The following is a 21,555-nucleotide window of genomic DNA, read 5'->3' on the forward strand; positions in this document are numbered from 1 at the left end:
CTGTTCTTTTGAATCTATTGCAAAACTATCTATTCGGCCTATTTCACTTTCCATATATAATATGGTTATATATAGTGGCAGACATTATTTGAGAAAGTGTCATGAACTCACAAGACCGTCAAGCAGGAGTTTGAATCCAAACTCTCCAACTTACTAGCTGTGTGACTCTAGGTAAGTTATTTAACATTTTTCAGCTTCAGAGTTCTTATCTTTAAAATGGTTATAACTTCAGTTTTGTGTTGGTGGCTAAACAGGATCATGCATACAAAGAATTTAGCACAACCCTTGGATCATAGTGATCTTCCAATAAATTCCAGTTGCTACTATTAAAATGTGAGAAGGAAAAAGATACTGGCTTTTAGTTCAGGTAGAGTTTACTCTAGGTAGAGGATCAGAGAAGACTTCATGTCTTAAATAGTATTTGAACTTGTTCCTAAAGGATGGATGAGCTTTGAATGCACTGACGGCGGGGGGAAAGTACATTATCAGAAGAGAGAACATAAAAGCCAAAGGCTTGATGGTAAGACAATATAGGCCTGTTTCAGAGTGTGTGAGTTATTCAGAGGGGCTGGAAACACCTCACAAATGATGCTGAGAAGTTAGTTTGAATCAAGGCTTACTTGTTGAAAGAATTTGAATACCTTGCTTCAGACATGGTCTTTTTGTCTATAGGAGATAAAGCACAATAAAACGTTGAACAGAGAGTGGATCTGGGAAGGGATTTAGGAAGATTAATCTAGCAGCAGAGGGGATGATAGATTTCAGCAGAGAGAAACCAGAGGCCAGGAGATCAGCAAGAAATCCATGGATATCAGGTTAAAGAAAGGCAAAGAGGCTTGAATATGGATAGTGACATTCAGAGACTGAAGGAAATCACAAACATGAGATTTTGAGAAGATAGAATTCATAGGATTTGGCAGTGAGAGAGAAGTGGGACATGGCTTGAGAGACGAGGAAAGAACTTAGGCTGAGAAGATATTTTTCAGACAGCAATCCATATTTTTCTATGCTCTCAGGAAAGAAACACATCCTCTAGTTGGAATCTGATGAAAACTGAATTTGAGAGGAAGGAAGCTAGATCTCAGAGAACGGGATGAAGACAAGTAGATGAGTTAGTCAGATAGCCAAAAGGGCCTCATCAGAGAGAAGGTCATCTACTCTAGAGGTCTCCATATAGGGAGAAGTAATCTCTCATTGCACTGAGGCCATGTGAGCAAATTCATTTCACCAATTCATTCAGTCTGCCCAGCATAACATTGCCTAAATGCATAGTGACCAAAGGTTAGTAAGGATGTTTCAAGTATTGTTAAGTAATACTTAATGGTCTAGCTTCCACAGGTAGTAGTCTTAAGTATGGAAGGGTATAAAATCACTTGGAGGGATTTTTCCAAATAGGTGTTTCTGGAATCTATCTCTATTTGTTTCTACCTTGAAACAATTGATCTGGGATAGGGAAAACGTAATAGTCTTCAAAATCTCGTTTGGTGATTCAAATTTCCTCTCTTGATTAAGTATGTGACTATGCGCTTAAAAAGGGCAAACTCTTCTTCCGGGTACACACATTTGACCCACTAAAATGACTAATAATTTGATCTAGGTCTTGAAAATTTTTGGCAGGGTTAGCATTGGGGGAATGGGACCACATCCACTTTTGCTTGTGATTATTTTCAGCACAAATAGTTTTAGACTATCCATACATGATAAGTGTGATATTAAACGATGCTAATTTTTGATGGCCTATATCTTTTCCAACTGTACTATTTTTGGTAACTCATAATCAGACAATTTAGACATTTGTGAACATTAATTTTGAAAATACTTTCTGCTTGTTATATTCCATAGTATTTGACAATTTAAGAAAAGAGTCACTAAAATACCTGTATGTTGTTAGTATCAATGATAACATTTTAGCTTTAATGATTTTTTTGTTTAAAAAAAGGCTCTTACGACAGGATTTGTCCTGCACAGATTCATTTCTATGCAGAGGAAGGGACTGAGACTTAAGATGGTAATCAAGGGGCAACATTAATGGATTGGTAATTGGGGACTATTTGTGCAGAATGCTAGCAGTTTTATACACAGCAAATAAGTGATCTAAGAATTCTCACCAGCTAATGACACCCTTACCTTTTATAAATCAAATCAGAATGTCGGCATGTAAACCTGTTCAGACTAAACCTGGCCTGAAAATTTATGAAGATATTATCACCTCTTCTTTTTTAAAATTAATTCTTAATTTTATAAATAATTCTATTAACTTACTTTAATTGGATATGGAAGTATTATTTTTATTACATTAAAACTTAAGAGAAAATACGGGTGCTTGGAGGACAAGAGAAAGCCCTGCTATGCTGGAATTTTGTCATTCTGAGAGTAATAACAGCTACCATAATTTTGAATTATGGAAAAAAAAGTTAAGAAGAAAACAGGTGTTATGTTGATCTGTGTGTTGTTTCATTGTACAAACTAAAATATTCATGTTCTCCAGAATATCAAATATCTTTATTTTCAAATTTAAATTTAAACACATTCCAAAGTTTAAAAAAATTGTTTACAAATTGCCTTGGATTTTATTTATTTACTATACCATGGCCCTTCTTTACAGTAAAATTAGCTGCCCACTCTTATGTAAGTACAGTTCTCAGAAATATAGAAGCTCAACATTTCACTTAACTTTGCCCCAAAAATATTTTTAAAAAGAATTACTATATAATAGGAATAAAGCATAATGACAAAGACATGCAAAACAGAACAAATAAAAATAGAAACTTTGACACCCCTCAGCAGTGACTAGTTGCATACAAAATAGCATCCACTCCTCTAACTCTATTAACCTTTCTATCTCCCACCCTTGAGATTTTTTAAGATCCTGCAATAAATGTAATATGCACAGAAACACAAGCACACACACACACGAGGCCATCTTTATCTTCCATATTTGCCTATACTCTTCACCCCCCAGTAAATTTCCCACAACACTAAGATTTTCTATGATCCACGAGGAGCTGCTTATGAGTTGCCAAAATAGGAATTGGTGAAGCCAGCGTAGTCATAGCCAGAGAGATGGCTTCGACCCTGTGGGTCCATATATTGCTGCATATGTGTGGCACAGAATGACACTTGCTCTGGGGTAAGGGCCTGAAAAGTATAAAAAGAGAAAAATACGGTTATAGGGATTCAAAATAGCTGGTTCCTTGGGGCTTCCCATATGATGCCCTAAATGCAGGAGATGGAGAGTCTCTGGAAGATGCAAGCGCTGTTTCTATTACACACAATTTTTTTCTTATAAATGTATAACATCTAATGAGTAACTTAACTTTTAATCTCAGCCCTTTCTTGAAAAAGAGCTTACTTACTTTGATTATTCTGTAAATCTCATTCCCTAAAGTTGTTTTATTAAATAGAGGGAGTTATATGCCTAACAACATTTGTTGACCCACTTGATCTATTTCATCCTCCTGGCTGCTTTGAGATGTGGGGACTAGCATGTTTTATGAGTAAGGTAAAATACTCAAGAAGGTAGAATAACTCACCAGTGGTCACACTGCCAGAAAGTGGCAGAGCTGGGACTTGAACTTATGATCCTCTTATGCCAAAGAGTTCCTCTATTGGCTGTGCTGTTTAACTACCAAGTAGATCCCTAAAGATTCCAATAAGTTAGCACGTGGGTGGGTGGATGGTGGGTTCCAGATATTGTCTGAAAGACCACATCATTTTCTTTTTGTAACAGCTTTGTTGAGTTATGATTGATAAAGAATTGTACCTTTAATGTGTACAGTTTGATGAGTTTAGACAATTGGATGAGTTTGTGCAAAATGATACCATTGTGTATGTGACCCTTTGTAATCCGGTTTCTGCTTAATTGTTTTCCCTTTCACTTCCTGTTACCGTCTTCCTACTTTAGGTATTAGGAAAACATATTTTTTCAAGTTCCTTTGCACACACACTTGCCTTTGCCTGAAACACTTAAGCTTTCCTTTGGTCACTTGATGAGTTCCTGCATGTCCTTCAACACTCACCCTGTGTTAATCATAGATGATACCTTCCCTGATGCAAGTATTTTAAGGAAAGGAATGAAGAAAGCTCTTGGAATCAGAGAGAAGAGAGATTACTTCTGATTGTAATAAAATCCCCCACATCTTTGTTCCCATGACAGATGTGTTTGCTTCTGTCACAGTGTTTTTAACTTGTAAAGTTCTGTCTTCCCCACTACACCTGAGTCTAGGGACTGTGTCTTACTAAACTGCACTCCTCATGCCTGGAACACAGTAAGCATTCAATAAATGCTCTTTGAATTAATGAGAAAAAAAGAGAAATATCCTTAAAACCCGAGTTGCAGATTTTGAATGGACTCTCATATTCAATAGAGAACCACAGTACATTTTTGACTTGGGTCAAGACACATTGAAGTGGTGACCAAACCAAATGACATCTTGTGCAAGGGCAGGTCTGAAAAAAAAAAAAGTGGGTGGGTTTTTTCAAAGTAGGCCACCGGGCCTGAGATGACCAAAATTCAAATTAGGGTGACAGTGTAATAGTGGAAGCAACCAGAATCAGACCTGCTTCATGTCTTCTTTGGTAATATATGACTTGCCCTCCGCCAGGGCTTGGAAAGCATTCTCTATTTCATTGCTGGACTTGATGTTTTCTGACTCCTTGTGAATCAGGAAAGCGGTATAGTCCTCCAGTGAGACGTAGCCCTTCCTGTGGGAGAAATGGATCAGGAGCTGAGCCTTCTCAAGGCAGAGAAGGAAGGCCCCTTTTATATCCTACTCAGTGTTGTGGAAACAGAGGAAAGCCAGATTCTCCAAGTGCCTCTTCCAGCTAAGCTTTCTGGGATGAGATGGGTTATGCTCTCCATTTTGGCTCCCCTTCATCACAGTTTTACAGCCAAATATACACTGTTTACTAAGCTCCAGACTCTGTTTCAACATGGGTCATTCAGCCTGATTCTCGGTGAATTTTGAAATTTTCCATCAGCACCTCAAATAATTTCTGCTTCTTTGGTTTTTAGTATTAGCAAGAATTAGTCCCTAACAGTAACTTGATCTCTTGATGATCTAACACACTCCCATAAGCACGTAACAACCCCAACCCCATGTGTTGGTCTCTGAATCACCTATGTCTCCTTAAAATCTCACATACATGAAGGGATTCTTCTCTCTAGTCTCATCCATAAAAGCAACTGAAATTCATAGATTGAACATAAATCATGAATTGGAGAAATTGTAAAGCTAGTCCTTGAGTTAAAGTTAGCACAATTTACTGCTGAACTAATCTTGAAAGGGCACCAAGATCTGCCTAATTCATTTATGGTTGCCCATTTCTTCCTATTTTCAGATGAGTTAATTTCATGTTTTATGGATCATTTTACTCACTGTGCTTCTCCCTCCAAACCCCCATCCCTGCTGTGGTCTGATCCCCTAGTCTTGTTCCTACCTCCCTGGATCCACAGCATCCAGGAACTTCTTAAACTCGGGCTCATGTTCATCGTCCTCCACCATGGGCAAATAGTAATTGAGTCCTCTCAGGCAGGACAGGAACTCTTTGTGAGTCAAGTGCCCTGTCAAATTCTCATCAAAGTGTCTAAAGAATAAAAAAAGAAAAAAGTTTTTTTGTCAAGCTCAATGGAAAAACCAAGTGAGAACAGAAAGGAATATGTCTTATTGTGTCAGCTAAAGCTTTGTTGACCTGTCATAAAGCTATCAGAGGACTGAATAGAAAGCCTGTCTGTGTCCTGTACATTTTTTTTAACCTAATGGATAGAAAGAAAAGCACAAAATGTTGAGAATGAAGAAACATATTTTTTGAAGTCTGAAAATCTCACAGAAAGCCATGACTGGAGCTAATGAGCATATCTAGGTCTTCATTTAAGATTCCATCAAGCCTCATAGAGTGAGAGAAACATTATTTGTAGCCTCATTCTGAATAGTCTGAAAAACAAAGAAGCAGTTAACTATGAAATTATACTCACTTATAGATTGTACTAAACTCCTTCAGAGTCTCTTCACTCACACCTATCATGTCCCTGAAAGAAAAAACAAAAACATGAATTTACCCTGTATATAAAACACAGGGTAGAAGAACACAAGCCACATGGAAGAGAGAGAAATTTGAATGGACAATTTGCTATTTGAGTCATCTAGTTCAAGAGTTGGCAAACTGTAGTCCGTGGGCGAAATCTGGGCTGTCACCTGTTTTTGTACAGTCCAGGAGCCAAGAGTAGCTTTTACATTGTCATATGGTTGAAGATAATCAAAATAATAAAATTTTTTGAAACATGAAAATTACATAAAATTTAAATTTCAATGTCCATATACAAAGCTTTATTGGAACATGGCCATGGTCATTCACTTATCACAGCTGCTTTTTTCACTGTAACAGCAGAGTCAAGGAGTTACAGCAGAAAATATATGAGCCTCACAAAGTCTAAATTATTTATTATCAGGCCATTTACAGAAAAAGTTTGCCAATCCTTATCTAGATAAAAATGTTGCCAAAATGCTATTGAGACCTGCAGCTGCTTTGATATGATGAATTTATCTAGAAAATAATGAGTTTCCATCCTTCTGCTCTATTTGGCCATGCTTTAAATGTTTCTTTTGTTTTAGACATTACATTTTAGATAAAATTCTATGAAAGGGAATGGTTTCCTAAGAGATCACATAAGATGGTGAAAGAACTCTGAGAAATTGGGTATAAAAGTCAGTTGTTGTCCAAATGGGTGATGAGTAGGCTCAGGTGGATGGAGAGCACTATCTTTTATTTCATGATGGATTTCAGTATAAAGAGAAATAGTCATTCTGTGGGGCAGTAAAGACCCAGAACATTGGTTCTCTGAAGCAACTCTTTTATCTGGTGCACCAAACTCTAGCCCTTAGTTAAGGTCCTAACACCTAACACCACCTGCACCCCTCCCTGCTCTGGCGCGTTCCCTCAATACTTGGCCTGGATCTGTTGCTCCAGGTTGTGTTGCATCCGCAACCCAAGCTGGTACAGCTGGTCCCACTGCTGGGCCAATCCAATGGTGCTGTATTTGATATCAAGGATCAGAGCATCTTCCATGTTGTCCCCCAGGTCCTCAATCTTGGTTAGTTGACGCTTCATTGCCTGGATCTCCTTCTGTTTTCTCTGGAAAAATGACAGAGAAGAGAGACAGTCAGTCGTCCACGTTGCCAGCTCAAAACCTAGAGGTGAAAGAGGAGATAACTGGCTGATTTTGTTTTCAGGGATTTTCTTGCTGTCTGTGAAAAAATGAACTACTCAGGAAAATCACTTCACTTCTGTAGCCCTCATTTATAAAATAATGGGAAGTTTAGGTGAATAAAACCTGTCATTCTCGTATTCAGTAATATATAAATCTAAGAGTTAGTAGTTATACATACACACACATACTGTTCACTCCTGGGCCGCCTTCGTCAACTTGGGATGATGTTCATGGGCTGCTCCTGCCACGCAGACATGTTATATGCCAAATTTCTGGATCTTGCCCATGCTTTCTCAATGAGGGAATATTACTCCCCACAGAGGGCAAGTGTGAATTGATTCTGATGATTGTGGAGTGCAGTGAAAACAATCTGGGATATGACAAAGCTTGTAGCCCTTCAAAAGTCAAATTTTCCTGACATCTTTTTTTTAAGTTTTAATTATATATAATAGATGTACATATTTCAGAGTATACATGACAATTTAATATGTTCATATAATTTGTAAAGATCAAATCAGTATATGTTGGATGTCTATTACCTTAAACATTTGTCTTTTCTTTATGCTAGAAACATTCAAATTATTTTCTTCTAGCTATTTTAAACTATACAAAATATTATTGTAAACTATGGTCACCCTACTGATCTATCAATTACTAGTCTTATATTTCTTCTATCAAACTGTATATTTATACCCAATAATCAACCTCTCTTCATTCCTCTGTGTCCCCCTACCATTCCTATCCTCTAGTAACCTCCAATATACTCTCCTCATGAGATCCATTTTATTTAGCTCCCACTTATGAGTGAGAGCATGCAATATTTGTCTTACTGTGCTTGGCTTATTTCATTTAATATAATGACATTCATTTCCTTCCATGTTACTGAAAATATCAGAATTTCATTTTTTAATGGACAAATAATATTCCATTGTGTATACCATATTTTCTTTATCAGTTAATCCATTGATGGGCAGTTAGGTTGATTCCATATTTTGGCTATTGTGAATAGTCTCCCTGTTATCTCCTGTCATAAACATGGGAGTGCAGATATTTTTTTGATATATTAATTTCCCTTCTTTTAGATATATACACAATAATGGGATATGGTCTTTCTCTTTTTAATTTTTTGAGGAATTTCCATAGTGTTTTCCATAGTGGCTGCACTATTTCCACTTTCTCTACATCTTCACCAGCATCCATTATTTCTTGTCTTTTTGATAAAATAAAAGGAACTCATCAAGTGACCAAAGGAAAGCCTAAGTGTTTCAGGCAAAAGCAAGTGTGTGTGCAAAGGAACTTGAAAAAACTGTTTTCCTAATACCTAACGCATAAAGTAGGAAGACAGTAACAGGAAGTGAAAGGGAAAACAATTAAGCAGAAACCAGATTACAAAGGGTCACATACACGATGGTATTATTTTGCACAAACTCATCCAATTGTCTAAACTCATCAAACTGTCCACATTAAAGGTGCAATTCTTTATCAATCATACCTCGACAAACTCACTTTAACTCAGGTGAGATGACAGTCAGAACTACCTGACATTGTATTCTTTAGTATTTTATTATTTTGTTAGAAAAATAATTAAATATAATTAGTTTTTTTCCTGCTGCAAGAATGATAGTAAAAAAAATGTTGAGAAATGCTGTTCTAACCCATTACTTTGCTCAATTGTCAAGAGATTATTAGATTCAGTTGTATCATCTTACTACATCATATAATATCAGAAATTTGCCAGTGTTAGGCACTTTTACATTTGCTCCTTTACTTCATCATTATGTTCTAAATCCTTTGTAGCCACAAAACATGAACCCATCCAGTTACTGTTCCCAAAGCCTCTCCCACTCTGGGCAGATCAGAGTCTCCCATGAAATTCTTTCCTCAGGGCAAACAGTGAGTCTACAATGGATACTAACTCTATTGTATAGATGCAGAGATTGAAATTCAGAGATTTAAGTAGACTGAGGTTTATATTCATGATGTGGTGGCCTATGGTTAAAACGGACTTTAGGTGATACATACCTAAAAGTATCTCCTGGGCTGCCCTTAAGTGATTATTTTTACACTCTTTATAATTTTGACAATATCTTCAGCTAATGAAAAAACAATACTTACTTTATTTGCTTCCAGCTGGGATTCCAGAGTTCCTGTTTCCTTGAGCAATGATCTAGTTAAGAACCAAAGGAAAACATTATGTATCACATCACAGGTCAATATTTCATACATTCATACCAACTCAAAGCTCCTCTGTTTCAACTTCTTCAAGGTTATGTGGCTTCCATGAAGCAAAGTTTCACAGAGCCAAATTTTCACAACCTTGCCAGACTGATGAGAAGGGAAGACTTTCCCTAGTTGTTCGCTGACTAGGAGAAGGCTTTCATGTACCCCTCTTAATTATTCTTCTTAAATATACACTTAAGCAATGTAGGCAAGATTCCATCTAGTGAAGTATAAGGGTAGAATGAAATATAATGAGCTTTTCCTTCTCACGCCACATTTTTATTTCCATACTACCAGATTACAATGGAATGAAGATGCCTCAGCACTAAGTCCTTCTTAATGAATTCTTCCAGAATAATATAATAAAACAAACATGATGATAACATAAAATACTGACCCATCCAGAAAGTAAGCCCTGGACATGGAGGTCCGGAACAGGAATCACATGAGAGAAAAGGGAGATGATATGTTAAAATGGATTACTTTAACGATCTCATTTCCTCAGATTTATGAAACATTTTAAATCTTTTGTTGCCACAAAACATGAACCTGTCCACCCACTGGTTCCCAAGGCCTCTCCCACTCTGAGAAGAACAGTCTCCCATAAAGCTCCTTGCTTCGGGACAAGGAGCACCAATGTTAAGGAATATGCTTGGTATTGGACACACACAGCCAGGATGTGATGAAGTCATCCAGAAAAGAGTAAGAGAAGGGTGTTCTGTGTCTTTTCTGCCTTCTGTCAGAGGGTTTAGACATGGTATAGGATTTCTTTTTGTTCATTTGTCATTGTCAGTGAGTATGTAGAAAAGTGTATATTATGAATTGTCTAAACCACCACATTAACTCTCAGAAGACCACAGTTTTGACCCACCTACTGGATACCATCTACCAACTTTGACCATGTATTCTAACATATTACATCTTCTAAGTCTCCTTTTTCTAGATCATTTGCCCCAGAAGATGTGACGTATGTTATCTTCAGGTGCAGAACAGTTTGCTACTAATAAGTACAATGAACATAAATTATCTCACTTGATTCTCATTAGAACTTTAGTAGGTACACAACAGAATGGCTTCATAGGAGGTATTCATAGAAGGTTCTGCTTCTGGTTGTGCCAGTAAATACATTTGTGACCTTGAGCAAGTAAATTTATCTACTTGAACTTTCCACACTTGGAAACAGAGCTAATAAGATCTGCTCTGTACACTTTTCAAGGTTGCTCTGACAGTTAGGTGAGGTAATGGATATGGAAGTACTCTGTAAAATGCAATGTGGCATGCAAACCTAAGAAATTGTTATTATTTTGGACTGAAATTACAGGCAACAGAAAGAAAGGTGAGAGTATCAAGGAGAGAATACAGAAGTGTACAAAATAAGCAGAAGGATGAAATTGTCATTTCTTGTTTTACCAAGGATTGATTCAGAAAACAGTCAACTCCAAATATAAAGCATAGGCAAGATATGGTGATTTTAGGGCAGAATACATGCTGTCAGAGTCTCTCCTCTTCCCTTCAAACACATATTTCATCCCTAACGCAAATGGAGGTGGTGTAAGGGTCATGGTTTGGGATGTAGCACAGCACACCTGGTTTCCAGGATCCATTGAAGGAAGGCACTGGCATTCTGTTCAAACTCCTGACACATCTCAAAATTCTTGACCTGTCTTGCCTCTTCCTTTTGCAGCTCCTGCTCCCGTTCCTAAAACCCCAAATCACAGACAACGTGACTGACACTGAAGGCCTTTATTTGCCATAAGAGAATTGGTTTGTAGGCTCAGCTGCATGTCTTTCCTCTCTCAAGTCTATCATATCTTCCAGAGATATGTGCCTGTGTGCTCATATTTTATGCAGTCCACCTCTGTTACCTCTAAAATGTAAAGATAGCTCATGTATTTCCCAAAAGTACTTGCAGGCTCCTCTAAGGCCAAGTCCTGTAATAAGTATGCTAGTAATAAAGGCAAACCTCCCCTCTTTGTAATTTTTTTGGGGAAATTTAATTTAAATGAACACAAAAGCAGCCTTAAGGGCTTGCTACCCTGAGAAACAACAGTTACTATCTAAAAATGGTGACATTATGGTTAGTTTTCTGTTATACATTTTATGTTTTACAGTTTTAGTAATGAACATTATTATACACAGAGAAAAGTTAAAAATATATATGTAGCAAGGCACTTTTGGAGGTGTATCTAAAAAAGAAAATGCCTTGAATGAGGGGGATCTGTCAACTCTGAATACATGTACAAACCTCATGAACTTTTCATAGCTCATCATTAGAACCATGTCTCGGGGCTTCTGTTTGCTTCTCAGAATCATTGTTCAACACTCAGAAGCAGGAAACTGCCCAAATTATGGGGCATAGGGTATACCTATTGTAAACATGCTTTCCAGTTTTTCTTAGACTGTCATGTTTCATGCCTGCTCTCCCAGTATAATTATTAATAGTGTTCCTTCTATCTCAAAAGTCTCTTTACTTGGATAATAAAGTGGTTACGTTCACTGTAGCCAAAGGAAGTTTCTGCCGTGTCCCAGGTTACCTCGATGATGTCAGATAGGTGCTTCCAGGTCCTTTCCAGCACCTCCACTGTTAACCAGGTATAAGGGCTAGAAGGCACACCTAAGGCCTTAATCTGCTGGTCTAGCTCCAGCAAACATTTCAAGTCTCCTTGAGCCCCAGCCAAGGAGGCTAAGAAGTCCTCATGGTCTTTCTGCAGCTGCCGAATTTCATTCAGGGAGACACAGTGCACAGGCTCTGACAAGTTTTCTTCCGCCTTTTCACACCAGTTGTTGAAAGCTGAAGCCTTATGTGCAAATTCCATGAACAGGTCCTCAGCCTGCAGAGAGCAAAAAAAAGACACTACCATCTTTCCTGATAAAGCCTCTCAGCAGAAGACAAGATTGAGGATAAAAATAATGCCTGTCTTTAAATATCTGCAGGGCCAGCAATCTAAAAGGGCAGAGCTAAAACCAATAGGGACTGTGTACTTTCATGATTGAACATGTGAGTTAGTGGAACGAGCCTTGGTTCTGGCGTTTTCTCATTGTGTGAAACTGTTTAAATCTTCCATCATTTACAAATGAGGGAGGTCGAATGATTTCTGAAATTATTTCAGTTTTAAAATTCCAAAAGTAGCAAAGGTAGTTTCCAATTATATGATTTCTTATTCTAAAGTCTATGCTCCAGTTCTGCCTGGCAGGAAGTAAACATGAAAAAAAAAGAAAAAAAAAAAGGCATTGAATGAATGGATGAAATAATGATTGAATAAACAAACCAAGAAAATCTGTTATCTCCTTTATCTACTTTATCTTTTTATCGTACAAGCTTCTGTAGAGCACACTGAGCTGACTTCTCTTTGACAAGCCTAGGTCATTCTCCTACCTTCCTTTTAAACCTTGTTCAGGCCTCATTTCATGCCCGAAACCTTTCAAACCACTGCTTGAACTCATTTTCTACCCTCTAACCTGAATCCTTAGCACAAATATATGTATTATTGTATTACTGTCTGGCATTATCCAAATGCTCTGAATAGCTCCGAATTTTCTGTATTACTGAATGACAGAAAAAGCATGATTTTTTTCAAACAGCAAGTGATCAAAAATACTTTCCTACTTAAAATACATCACAGATTTTGGGTCAGCAGATTGTACTGCTAAAGAGGTTTGTCTTGAGCAAACATACAAATGAATTTTTCATTCCCAAATACAAGAATTAACATGGCACAAGTATACATATGTAACAAACCTGCACGTTATGCACGTGTACCCTAGAACTTAAAGTACAATAAAAATAAAAAAATTAAAAGTAAAAAAATTTTTTAAAAATGAAAAAAATAAAAAAAATAAAAAAATAATAAAAAAATAAAAAGAAGAAAACTGGCCCAAATGGAGGGAGGATTTCAAAGGTATTAAACCATTACATCTGACCCTGTATTCATTTCAGCAATCTATATGCCAAAATAGATCAATACAGAGAAAATTAACATGACCTCTACACGGAAAGAACACAGAAACCTATAAAGTATTTCATATCGTTTTCATAATATTATAGATTGAGTGAATACTCTATACATATTTTGTAATCAGAAAATAAAATAAAACTCCTTGCAGTTTGAAATTTTTTTTTTTAAAAAAGATTAAAAATATGAAGGAGCTTCCTATGTAGAATGCACATATATGTGTAAAATTGCCCATTTAATTGATTTAATTTTTCACCTAAGATTTATTTGATGTAGGGCTGTGTTTTTCAAAAGTGTAGAAATTAACTAAGAATCTAACTTGACTTTTACTCGTGTTATTTCCTAAATTCCTTAACTCCTTGACTTAATTCACGACCAAGTACAATTATTCTAAGGGTCTAGGAGTGCTCAGTAATTCCACTGACCATTCTGATTTCCTTTTATTTATTTATTTATTTATTCATTCATTTTTTCAAATGGAGTCTTGCTCTGTCGCCCAGACTGGAGTATAGTGGCCGCAATCTGGGCTCACTGCAAGCTCCATCTCCTGGGTTCACGCCATTCTCCTACCTCAGCCTCCTGAGTAGCTGGGACTACAGGCGCCTGCCACCATGCCCGGCTAATTTTTTGTATTTTTAGTAGAGATGGGGCTTAATGGTGTTAGCCAGGATGATCTCAATCTCCTAACCTCGTGATCCACTCTCCTCAGCCTCTCAAAGTGCTGGGATTATAGGTGTGAGCCACCATGCCTGGCCTCCTTCTAGTATTGATATTTTTATGATCAATATCCAATGCCTTAGCAGCCAACATTTGAAGGAACATTTTGATTACATATTTATATGGAACTTAGGGGTCTATATTGCACTTTTGATTCATTATCTTTTTTAATAGTAATAACACAAAGGCAGAATAGAATGGTGATACCACTCTATTTTCTAAATGGGGACATCAAGGTTTAGGGATATTAAGTGACTTTTACAAGGTCTTCAACCTAGGAAAGCTTGATATAAGGTGAGAACATGTTTTATGACAACTTGTCCAGTGCTCCTTTTATTTGGGTTAGGAAAAGCACAGGGACAAACTTGACTTTTGCCTGACAGTTTTAATTCTACCTTATACAAAGACCTCCCATCCTCTTGTTCCCTCTACCTCTTCCACTATATTTGCTGGTTTCCATCTCAAGTTAGTGATGCAACTAATCAGTCATGCTAAAAAAAATTTTTTAAGCTTCTTTTCAATCTACTTTTTGCTCAGTAAGAATGTCTTCCTAACATCTTTCAATGCAATAAAAGGTTTATGTATTATCCAAACAGAGTTTCCAATGTCTATTTCTGAATTTCATGGCTAACATACAGGTAACAGAGAACTGATCATGCCTCATAATTTTTTTAAACCTTCTGTAGAGGCAGCTGTTTCTCCAGCAATTTCTGTCTGTGGACTGCCGAGGCTTCCAGCAACTGCTCCCAGCGCTTCAGCAAGGCGGCATAACGCTCTTCAATGGCTTTCGACTGGCTGTGTTGAGCAGCAATCAATTTGTCCTTCAGGTCAGTGATCTCGGGAAGTCTCTCTTGCTGGAAACTCTGCAAACTGGCATCCAGAGTGTCCTGAGAAACATCAGGAGAGAGGCCATGAACAGGAAAATGGTCCAAGGATCATTCACATCTGGGTTCCACCAGATTTTAATCATAGATAAGGTTAGGCAAGAATTAAGATGATGATTAAGAAAAAGGAAATATAACTTAGAGATGTAAGCAAACATTTGGGGCTGAAAGCTCCAGTTTATGTATATTTTGCAGTTAGATTTTATGCTAGATATAAAATTAATTGATATGGTTTGGTTTGACTGTGTCCCCACCCAAATCTCATCTTGAATTGTATTCCTATAGTCCCGACATGTCGTGGGGGGGAGCCAGTGGGAGGTAATTGAATCATGCGGGCAGTTACTCTCATGCTGTTCTTGTGATAGTGAGTGAGTTCTCACATGATCTGATGGTTTTATAAGGGGTTTTTTCCCCTTTTGCTCAACACTTCTTTCCGCTGCCTTATGAAGAAGGATGTGTTTGTTTCCCCCTCTGCCATGATTATAAGTTTCCTGAGGCCTCCCCAGCTGTGCTAAAATGTGTCAATTAAACCTCTACTCTTTATAAATTACCCAGTCTTGGGTATATCTTTATTAGCAGTGTGAGAACAGACTAATACAGTACATTGGTACAGCAGAAAGTGGGGTGCTACTGTAAAGATACCTGAACATGTGGAAGTGACTTTGGAACTGGGTAACAGGTAGAGGTTGGAAGAGTTTGGTGGGCTCAGAGGAAGACAGAAACATGTGAGAAGGTTTGGAACTTCCTAGAGACGTGGAGGGCTCAGAAGATAGGAAGATGTGGGAAAATTTGGGACTTCCTAGAGACTTGTTGAATGGCTTTGACCAAATTGCTGATAGTGATATGAACGATGAAGTCCAGACTGTGGTGGTCTCAGATGGAGATGAGGAACTTGTTGGGAACTGAAAAAAAGGCCTTTCCTGCTAGGCTGTAGCAAAGAGATTGGAAGCATTTTGCCCGTGCCCTAGAGATCTGTAGAACTTTGAACTTGAGAGAGATTATTTAGCACATCTGGCAGAAGAACTTTTTTTTTTTTTTGAGACAGAGTCTGGCTCTGTCGCCCAGATTGGAGTGCAGTGGCCGGATCTCAGCTCACTGCAAGCTCCGCCTCCTGGGTTTACGCCATTCTCCTGCCTCAGCCTCCTGAGTAGCTGGGACTACAGGCGCCCGCCACCTCACCCGGCTACTTTTTTGTATTTTTTAGTAGAGACGGGGTTTCACCGTGTTAGCCAGGATGGTCTGATCTCCTGACCTCGTGATCCACCCGTCTTGGCCTCCCAAAGTGCTGGGATTACAGGCTTGAGCCACCACGCCTGGCCCAGAAGAAATTTCTAAGAGCAAAGCATGCAAGAGGAAGCAGAACATAAAAGTTTGGAAATTTTGCAGCCTGATGATGCAATGGAAAAGCAAACCCCGGCCGGGTGCGGTGGCTCAAGCCTGTAATCCCAGCACTTTGGGAGGCCGAGATGGGCGGATCACGAGGTCAGGAGATCAAGACCATCCTGACTAACACGGTGAAACCCCGTCTCTACTAAAAAATACAAAAATCTAGCCAGGCGAGGTGGCAGGCGCCTGTAGTCCCAGCTACTCGGGAGGCTGAGGCAGGAGAATGGCGTAAATCCAGGAGGTGGAGCTTGCAGTGAGCTGAGATCCCGCCATTGCACTCCAGCCTGGGTGACAGAGCGAGACTCCGTCTCAAAAAAAAAAAAAAAGAAAAAAGAAAAGAAAAGCAAACCCCATTTACTGGGGAGAAATTCGAGCCAGCTGCAGAAATTTGCATGAGTAACAAGTAATTGAATGTTAATCACCAAGACAAAGGGTAGCAGGGGAGGAATGTCTTCAGGGCAGGTCAGAGACCTTCAAGGCAGCCCCTCCCATAACAGGCTGAAAGGCAAAGTAGGGAAAAATCATTTCCTGGGCCGGGCCCAGGGCTCTCTGATTTGTGCAGCCTAGTGACTTGGTGCTCTGCATTCAGCTGTTCTAGCCGTAGCTAAAAGCGGCCAAGGTACAACTCAGACCATGGCTTCAGAGGGTGCAAGCCCCATGCCTTGGCAGCTTCCATGTGGCATTGAGCCTCCAAGGACACACAAGTCAAGAATTGAGGTTTGGGAGCTTTGTAGATTTCAGAGGATGTACGGAAACACTTACATGTCCAGGCAGAAGTCTGCTGCAGGGGCAGAGTCCTCATGAAGAACCTCTGCTAGGGCAGCACAGAAGGGAAAAGTGGGATTGGAGGTCCCCCACCCCACACAGAGTCCTCACTGGGGTACTGCCTAGTGTCTTCCAGACTCCAAAATGGTAGATCCACCAACAGCTTGCAACATGGACCTGGAAAAGCTGCAGACACTCAATGCCAGCCTATGAAAGCACCTATGAAGGAAGCTGTACCCTGCAAAGCCACAGGGGTGGAGCTGCCCAAGGCCATGGGAGCCCACCCTTTGCATCAGTGTGCCCTGGATGTGGGACATGGAGTCAAAAGAGATCATTTTGGAACTTTAAGGTTTAATGACTGTCCTATTGGATTTCAGACTTGTATGAGGCCTGTAGCCCTTTGTTAGGCCAATTTATCCCATTTGGAATTAGTGTATTTACTCAAAGCCTGTACTCTCATTGTATTTAGGAAGTAACTAACTTGTTTTTGATTTTACAGACTCATGGATAGAAGGGACTTACCTTATTTCAGATAAGACTTTGGACTTAGACTTTTGAGTTAATTCTGGAATGAGTTAAGACTTTGGGAGACTGTTAGAAGGGCATAATTGTGTTTTTAAATGTGATGACATGAGATTTGGGAGAGGCCAGGGGTGGAATGATATGGTTTGGCTGTGTCCCCACCTAAATCTCATCTTGAATTGTAGTTCCCATAGTCCCCACATGTCATGGGAGGAACTCAGTGGAAGATAATTTAATCAAGAGGGCAGTTACCCACATGCTTTTCTTATGATAGTGAGTTCTCAAGAGATCTGATGGTTTTATAATGTGCTTTTCCACCTTTGGGTTGGCACTTCTCCTTCCTACCACCATGTGAAGAAGGAAGTGTTTGTTTGCCCTTCTGCCATGATTGTAATTTTCCTGAGGCCTCTCCAGCCATTCTGAACTGTGAGTCAATTAAACCTCTATTTTTTATAAATTACTCAGTCTTGGGTATGTCTTCATCAGCAGCATGAGACTGGACTAATACATTAATATAAGGAAATACTGGAGTATGATATGACACTCTAAATTTTCACAATGAAAACTAAATCTCTCCTACAGCACACACCTTTCCAAGACTTTCTTATATTACTTATTATATTCTTTGTTCTAATTAGTAGCAGTGCACTAGTAGGGACCTTGGAAGTACACTAACAAAAGACCTCCTAGATGTGCCAATTATACAAATACATTTTTTGCAGAAACATTCATATCAAAATCACACAAAATTCAGGAAGTTTCCCTTTCAGTTTTGATAGAGTGGCTTGTATTTGTCTAATTGGGCAACTTTATTAATGGCTAGATAAACGTACAAAAAGTCAGCTGCTTGAAATGAATCAGAATGAAACAGAGGTAACTACAAGTCAAGGGACTAAAATTCCAGACAGAAGGGAAGATCACTGAAGTCAAAATAAGTCTCTCCACATTTCCCTTTAAAGTATAAGCTGTACAAGTTCTTATATATTGAAGTATTAGCGGGTGAGGAGTCAGCATTGCTCAGAGCATTTGAAAATCTCATGGCGTTAAAGAGACATAATTTGGCATAATGAGGAACTGTGACAGCCAGAATTTGAGGGGCTATAATAAGGAAACTGAAGAAAAGTAGTCAATATTCTGTCGTCTGTTCCTCTCAAAGCATTTTAGATGCCAAAACTGTATAGCACACAAGTCTAGAAGTCAAGCAGAAATGGTAGCTAAAAATGTAAAATCCTAACTAGAATTTTCTGCAGTGACACAGGGTTTACTTCAGGACCCATCAGGTAGGAGCAGCCCTGGTTAAAGGGCTTCCACTGAAATACCTGAAAGGCCACAGGGGCAAAGTGAAAAAAAAAAGTGAGTCTTCAAAGAGACCAAAACTGTGTCCTGGATCATTTCAATCCCTGACCAAAAAGTAGGGGGTTGGATGGCAGAGGGTGTTTAGTTAAAGCTTTAAACCAAAGTTCATGAGTTAGTTATAATACTTTAAATGTAAACAGACTCACTTTTTCCATAAAATTATCAAATTAGGTAAAGTAATAGCCAACTATATAATATTTACAAAAGATACATACAAAATATGGAGACAAAAATGTTTTAAAAAGCCCTAAAATGTGGAAATAAATATTTCTGCAGATACTATAAAAAAAAAAAAAAAAAAAAAAATCTTGGTGCAGTATACTGGTATCTGGAAAAGGTAGACTTTAAATCAAGAAATGTAATTCAAGATAAAGAGGAAGATTTTATAATTAAAAGTATCAGTTCATCAAGATGATTTCACAGTTCAAAATGTCAACACAACTTTTAGCCTATCCTCAAAATTTATAAAAATAATGAAGTATTTAAACAACATGATTAAAAATGAAAATCTAGTTGGTAATATAAACCACTGCAAAATACACATTCTTTTCAAACGTACGTACAATATACAACAAAATAGACTGTTACTAGATATAAATCAAGTTTCTGAAAAATATAGAATATATTTTTAAAATACAGTGGAATTAAACTAGATATAAATGTCAAAAATATAATGAGAAAAGTCCCAAATATTTGAAATTGAATAATACACTACCAAATAATAAATAGATGATAGAATAAACCAAATAAGAAATTTCAAAAAAAATTAACTGAATGATAAAAGAAACGACAAAATTTGCAGAATGCGACTAAAACTTTGCTTTGGGAAAAACATATATTTAAAATCGATATGTTAGAAAAGATGAAAGGCTAAAATTTTGATAATCTAATTGTACATCTCAAGAAATTAAAAGAAAATATTAAAGTAATCCCAAATAAAGTAAAAAAAGATAATAATATAAAAAGCTTTTAATGGAATAGAATACACACACAAAAAAAGCCCAGAGAAAAATTAAAAAGCTGAATGTAGGTTCTCTAAAAGACAAAAATGATGAAAATCCAGTAGCAAGATTCATGAGAGAGAGAGAAAAAAATAATAATTAGGAAATTATAAATATTAAGAAGGGAAAATCTTACAGAAGCTACAGACAATAAAATCCCACAATTCAGGAATAATCATGGAGGATGAGCTTCTGTGTGAAACAGGTCTTAGGCTTACCTAACATCTATCAATCTCACCTGTTTTGCCAGGAGAGTGAGGAAGTCACCAAGGTCTGCACCATTACCATTGGTCTTTAGGCTTGTTTCCTTATCAGCTGAAAGGCAAAAATAATTAATAAGAGAAAGACCTTTGGTCTTGTTTGAGTCCTGGTAAGCAGCAAAGGAATATTTACAGTACACAACAAGAAAGCTTCTTGACTCTCCAAGTTGATGATTCATTGGAATATGTGAGCAGTGGGACCAGTGGATCGTTTTTCTACTTAGGCAGGATAAAACTTAATGAAACAGAGCTAGAGTCATGAGAGCTTTTGAGTACTTCATAGAAAAAAAAAGCGAGAAAAATTATAGATTAGATATGAATTGTAAGTAAATCAAACAAACATTTTAGATTATTTCTTAGAACATTTTGCTATGGCTTTCCCTTTCTGAATATCACACACAAAATCTCCCATTCCCCAAAAACGTGTTCTCTGGATTATGGTACGTAATTACTACATCATCATATCTATCTCTTTCTCAATTTGTGTGTGTGTGTGTATGTGTGTGTATGTGTGTGTGCACAAATGTGAGTGTAATTCTGTCCAGAAAGGATAAGAATGAGTAGTGATGGAAACACCTCCTTTCATACGGTAAAAGTCCCAGAGACCATTCTATACATGGGATTTATTAGGAATTCTCAAACCCAACGACCCGGGACCTGACACATCATACCTATCCAAGCCTCTACCACATCAGCCTTCCAGTTGAATTCCTGAAAGTCATAATCATCTTTCAACTGCAACTTCCAAGCAGCTATTGCCTTGGCCAGAGAAGGGGTCTTTTCATTCAGAGCCTCTATCTTGGAAGAAATCTCTTTGTTCTGACTTTCCTCCTGCAACACCTGTGAGAAGGGGAGAGACAAACATATTTATGAATGTGCAGGGCTAGGAATGTGAATCCTTTAGTACCAATAGAAAGCACTCATCTCTCTCATTTCAAATATATAACCACAGTCCTCTGGTCTAGTGTAATTATTTTATTATTCATTCATGTCCAAGAAGGTCATTTCCATTCCAACATTTGGATGATCTTCTCATGTTTATCTGTGTAAGTGTGACCTTCTTAGTTAGTGTAAGTTTCTAGGAGGTAGGGAGTCATCTCTGTTTCATGGTCTTTTTGTAGCAGTTAGATCAATGAGGATTTATTAAAAACTACATTTAAACAAAGAAATGATTCTCAAATTTAAAAGAGGTTTCAGTGTTGTTTTCCTCGAGGCTTAGAAAGCAATTTCTTCAAATTATTATAATATTCTATGGCCAAAGATAGTGATAAGACTTTTATAAGC

General features: G+C 37.9%; 1 protein-coding gene across 1 annotated transcript in view; it reads right to left on the minus strand.

Annotated features, from left to right (window-relative positions):
* Positions 1–2,268: 2,268 nt before the first annotated feature.
* SPTA1 (spectrin alpha, erythrocytic 1) overlaps positions 2,269–21,555 on the minus strand; it is a 76,342-nt gene continuing 57,055 nt past the window's right edge. Inside the window, exons 41-52 of the mRNA XM_025397152.1 lie at positions 20,943–21,111; positions 20,250–20,326; positions 14,775–14,984; positions 11,962–12,258; positions 11,014–11,126; positions 9,825–9,842; positions 9,323–9,374; positions 6,944–7,131; positions 5,975–6,028; positions 5,440–5,586; positions 4,560–4,704; positions 2,269–3,138 (exon numbers count right to left, since the gene is read on the minus strand). Of these exons, the coding sequence (XP_025252937.1) occupies positions 3,010–3,138; positions 4,560–4,704; positions 5,440–5,586; positions 5,975–6,028; positions 6,944–7,131; positions 9,323–9,374; positions 9,825–9,842; positions 11,014–11,126; positions 11,962–12,258; positions 14,775–14,984; positions 20,250–20,326; positions 20,943–21,111 (1,599 nt within the window). The 3' untranslated portion in view covers positions 2,269–3,009. The remainder of the gene's footprint in view (positions 3,139–4,559; positions 4,705–5,439; positions 5,587–5,974; positions 6,029–6,943; positions 7,132–9,322; positions 9,375–9,824; positions 9,843–11,013; positions 11,127–11,961; positions 12,259–14,774; positions 14,985–20,249; positions 20,327–20,942; positions 21,112–21,555) is intronic.

The sequence above is a fragment of the Theropithecus gelada genome, chromosome 1 (assembly GCF_003255815.1).
Source record: "Theropithecus gelada isolate Dixy chromosome 1, Tgel_1.0, whole genome shotgun sequence".
Taxonomy (NCBI): Eukaryota; Metazoa; Chordata; class Mammalia; order Primates; family Cercopithecidae; genus Theropithecus; species Theropithecus gelada.